The sequence below is a fragment of the Solanum verrucosum genome, unplaced genomic scaffold (genome assembly GCF_900185275.1).
Source record: "Solanum verrucosum unplaced genomic scaffold, falcon-dt-bn FXZP01000603.1, whole genome shotgun sequence".
Lineage (NCBI taxonomy): Eukaryota > Viridiplantae > Streptophyta > Magnoliopsida > Solanales > Solanaceae > Solanum > Solanum verrucosum.
In genome coordinates, this window is record NW_026020644.1 from 259786 (window position 1) to 264605 (window position 4820).

The 4820-nt window shown below is 31.2% G+C and overlaps 1 protein-coding gene across 1 annotated transcript; it reads left to right on the forward strand.

The window, feature by feature from the left end:
* Positions 1–300: 300 nt before the first annotated feature.
* LOC125812081 (plasmodesmata-located protein 6-like) lies at positions 301–4572 on the forward strand. The gene is made up of 3 exons (XM_049491571.1): positions 301–1189; positions 3322–3429; positions 4260–4572. Exons 1-3 carry the CDS (start codon positions 451–453, stop codon positions 4268–4270), a joined length of 858 nt encoding a protein of 285 aa, XP_049347528.1. The 5' UTR covers positions 301–450; the 3' UTR covers positions 4271–4572.
* The last annotated feature ends 248 nt before the right edge of the window (positions 4573–4820 follow it).

Sequence of the window (4820 nt, forward strand, 5' to 3'; positions counted from 1 at the left end):
TTAAGATAACAACATATCGAACACTTAAGCATTCTTCACTTAGTTAATTCCGCTTTGAAGTCATCCCCAATTCTGTCATTATTATAGGAATATGAAAGTTCGAGACAAAGAAAGATTAACTAATAATTTTATATTGAAAAAAAAATATAATTTTGTTTCTAAAAGGACATCTAATCTTAAACTACTACTAAACTTATCCCCCACCACTTTTTCTCTCTCTTATTTTTCATACTCTAATTATACTAGTCATCCTATATATATAGATCCATGGTCCATATCCCATACCCCCTTTAACTTTTATTACATAATAATACTTCTTGAGTTCACCATTTTCTCACGTAAATCTCCACCAAACAACCCTACCCCCACCCCCACAAAATTTCCATACAAAAAAAATATATTGAACATTAGTCCCCATTACCTCAAAGAACAAGAAGAACAAAAAAAAAAATGAAACTTTGGATTAAAAAAAACTCTCTTCATGTTCTTCTTGTTTACTATATTATAATTATATTATTGTATTTCGTTCACCGATCAAATGCTTCGTCGATACAATCTTTCGTATACGGTGGATGTACACAACAAAAATATAATCCGGGCACGGTTTACGAGTCGAATGTCAACTCGCTACTCACTTCCTTAGTTAACTCAGCATCAATGTCAAATTTCAACAATTTCAAGATTTCCATGCCCGGTTCCACTCAATACGATGTCGTATACGGTCTCTTTCAGTGCCGCGGCGACTTAGGCAGTTCTGATTGTCACAACTGTGTCGCCGCGGCATTGACTCAGCTTGGAACGCTCTGCCCCGTCTCGTGTGGCGGAGCGTTGCAGCTGGACGGGTGTTTTATAAAGTACGATAATGTTTCGTTTCTTGGGATTGAAGACAAAGGAATTGTCACGCATAAATGTGGACCATCCATTATGGATGATTCGGATATGATGACCCGAAACGACGGCGTTTTGACGTATTTATCATCTGTGGGTCAGTATTTTCGGGTTGTCGGGTCAGGGAAAATACACGGTGTAGCGCAGTGTACGCAAGATTTGAGTATGAGTGAGTGTGATGATTGTTTATCGGAGGCGATCAGACGGTTGAAAAGCGAGTGTGGGTCATCACCTTGGGGAGATATGTTTTTATCCAAATGCTACGCGCGGTTCTCGGAGCGTGGATTCACGTCTAAAAGCGGTAAGCGGCTCAGCCATTATAATTGGTGGTGCATGAGTTATATCTTTATGTTTATTTGGTTTTTGTTAGTAAAAATGTGATGAATTTATATTATCTCTAAGTACTTGAATGAATTTTCTTTTCCTAACTTTTACTGGAGTTGATGATCTATCGAAATTCTTTACTAGATAGGGATAAAGTTATGTACACAGTGTACATCATTTTATTCCAACTCTACTTATGAGATTACAAATATTACGATGTTATTGTAACTTCTCTATGGTAAACGGTAAATTTAAGTTATGTGAGGTTTTCATACATGGTTAGGAGAAATATGTAAAATTGATTTTAAGTCTATGGTAAGTGAGATGAAGTTTGATACTTAGATTTGACATAATTTTGCTTGACATACTAATAATTGACTGGTTAAATATTGATCAGATGAATAAAATGAAAAGGTTAAAGTAAAATTGTTATTGAATATATGAAAGAGTATCTATTCAACTGTTTATGTATAACTAAGAAATTATTTCAATTAAATTTTCTTGCATGAACCTAGCTATGCGCCGCCGCCTATGGATAAATGGTTTTCTTATTCTTTTATTTTCTTGAGATGGGGTAATTATGATATAGGTGTAATTAATTAGGTGATTAATCCAACTCTAATTAAATAAAAGGTAGATGGTAGGTTACTAGAAGGGGAGGGGGCGGGGGGGTGGGGGGGTGTTCTTAGGTTGGCTATAAGTAATTAATCATAGAGGTTAGGATGGACATAAAATACTTTTTTTCTTTATGTGTCCTTTTGCTTTATTTTCTTTCATATTTTGTATAAAGTTAAATGAGTTATTTGATTTTCTTGTTTAATGATTTTAGACATTTTGTCGCCTCCCTTTTTTATTTATGGATAGTCTTGATTATATGTACACTAAGCATGACTAAATTGCATAATCACTTAATCATAATGAGGGTTAGACATCATTCTAAAAAACAATCATTATATGTCACACTTGTTAGTTGTTAGTATTTGTTAATAATTATTATCAACATAAATTAATATTCTACAAAAGTGATCTTATCATGATTACTTGCTAGGAAACATTGAAGAAGTCCATGCATGACTTATTGTCATTTTCCAAATGCAAATGAACTTCCAAGAAGTTTACTCTAATAAGTCATGACAAAAGAAAAATGTGGTCACTCTTCCACTTGCAACTCCACAATATTGTGGTTCTCAAAATATTCCACTTGCTTTTAACTTATTTGTCACTCTTTAATTTATTGGGAAATTTCATACCACTCATTGATTCAAGTTTTGATCCTAATGTATAGGTATACAAGGTAGTGTAACAATGAGCAGCGGAATTAGAAATTTTATTAAGAAAGACTAAAATATAGATAGATAAACACACGAAGAATTAATCAAGAGGATTCAACGTAATTGTACATATACATTTAAAACAAAATAGATTCCGTGAAATTCTTTTTCTCTATTTACATATATCATATAACATCTCAATGTATCTTTGGACAAGAGTAGCTCTACCAATGGTCACATATTTTCCCCGTCTACATAAATAGTAGTATAACATTTTAATATACCTTTGTACAAGAGTAGCTCCACCACTAATCATATTTATTTCCTAATATATACTTGAAGGAGAAGTTTGCACAACAAAATGAAACTATATTTCACCATATGAATGACTAGAATTGAAAGACAAGTTGGATACAAAATGTACATTGAATAGGTAAGTTGATAAAATGTAGTTATACAAACTAATTAGTGTTTAAATTAACCAAGAGTCATAAGTACACATATTAGGGATAGTTATCAATGTATATTGTTCGGTCAATTAGTTTACCAACATAATCAAAATAAACGTCATATATTATGTATATGTTGTGTATAAGTATGTATAATGTATGTATATTTAGTATACATTTACTTACACACTTCGTACATATATTGTGGTATTTTTCTTTTGTTTTCTTAGAGATGTTCTATTCTCTATTGTCGAACCACAGTGATTAACTTACCATCTAGCCGTTTGAATAGACTTATATTGAAAATTTACGATCGAATGATTCAGACCCGTAATTATCTCTTATACTATATGTGTATTTAAGTTTGAGCATATATATACAAATTGCAGGAGATGAAGATGTTGAAAAGACACTAGCAATTACAATTGGGCTCATAGCTGGTGTGGCAGTCCTCATTGTATTCCTTTCTGTTCTAAATAAGCTTTGTGAAAAGAAAGGTTAGTCTCTTCTTTTTAGGTTATTAGGCTCATCTTTATATCTTGATCATGCTCATCTACTTTTATACTCCATGCCACTCGTTAAAAGGTATAATGAGTCAATATAGCAACAATAATTGTTATGCCTCAATTCCTTATAAATTAAGTTAGAGTCGGCTATATAAAAAAATTATCAATTCATCAGCGATGAAATCAGAATTTTAACTAAGAGGTTGTTTAATTAGCAGCTAGTAAAGAAGAACCTTATCTATTAATTAATTTTATATAAGTTATACAACGTTTGCTAGCTAGTTAGCAAACTAAGTTGTTTATGTATAAGATGAATATGATGTTTGGTTGATAATTTAGACATCAGCATAATTAATACTTATATAAGTTATGAGGGAATTCGTGTATTATCTTATGCAAGATAAAAGATGGAATAATATATACATATACAACGTTTCCTAGCTAGTTAGCAAAATAAGTTGTTTATGTATAAGATGAATATGATGTTTGGTTGATAATTTAGGCATCAGCATAATTAATACTTATATAAGTTATGAGGGAATTCGTGTATTATCTTATGCAAGAAAAAAGATGGAATAATATATATATATATATATAACTGATACTTACATTACTAATACCTACATAATTCTGACCAACAATCAAACGATTCCAAATATATTCAAAACATAAAAAAGTAAATATACGAATAAGTCAGAATATGAATCCAAGGATTCAACATCTAATATCTACTTTTATATATACTTCATGCCACTTGTTAAAAGGTATTATAATGAGTCAATGAACTTTATAATTGATCCTCTTTAATTTGAATTTTGCAGGTGGTAAATAAATAAAGGCATGCACATCTTGGTCCTTGTGAATAACTTTCTTTTCCATTGCTTCTCACTTGGGTAATTAAATTGCTTTTTTTTTTTTTTGTTGGTGCTCTTAAGCTTTTGTAAATTAGTTCCCACTTTATTTTCAAGTTTCCCTTCCTATATCTTCAAAACCGAAAAAAAAAAAGACTCAAAAGATTAGCTAAAAGGTGATTGGCCTCATCTTGCAATAATTGTAGTCTATTGGCAATGGCCTCTATATACTCTTTTGTAAAAGTGTTCACTTTATGCTAAAGATAAATGTGGAGTTGGTGCACTTTTTGTTGTGAATTATGCAATTTGTTAAACCCTCCTTTTCATGTAAGCAACACTTTATATTCAATTATAGTATTCTATACTTTTATTCCGTGCTCGATATTCATATTTGGATCAAATTAAATTTGAATTCACATATATTACAGGTTCATTTCATGAGGTGACACTCCCAATAATTTTATTTTTAATTCCAAAGGACTTGAACCTGAGAAAGTGCATTCCTATTTCAAAATCTTTTAACTTTATTAT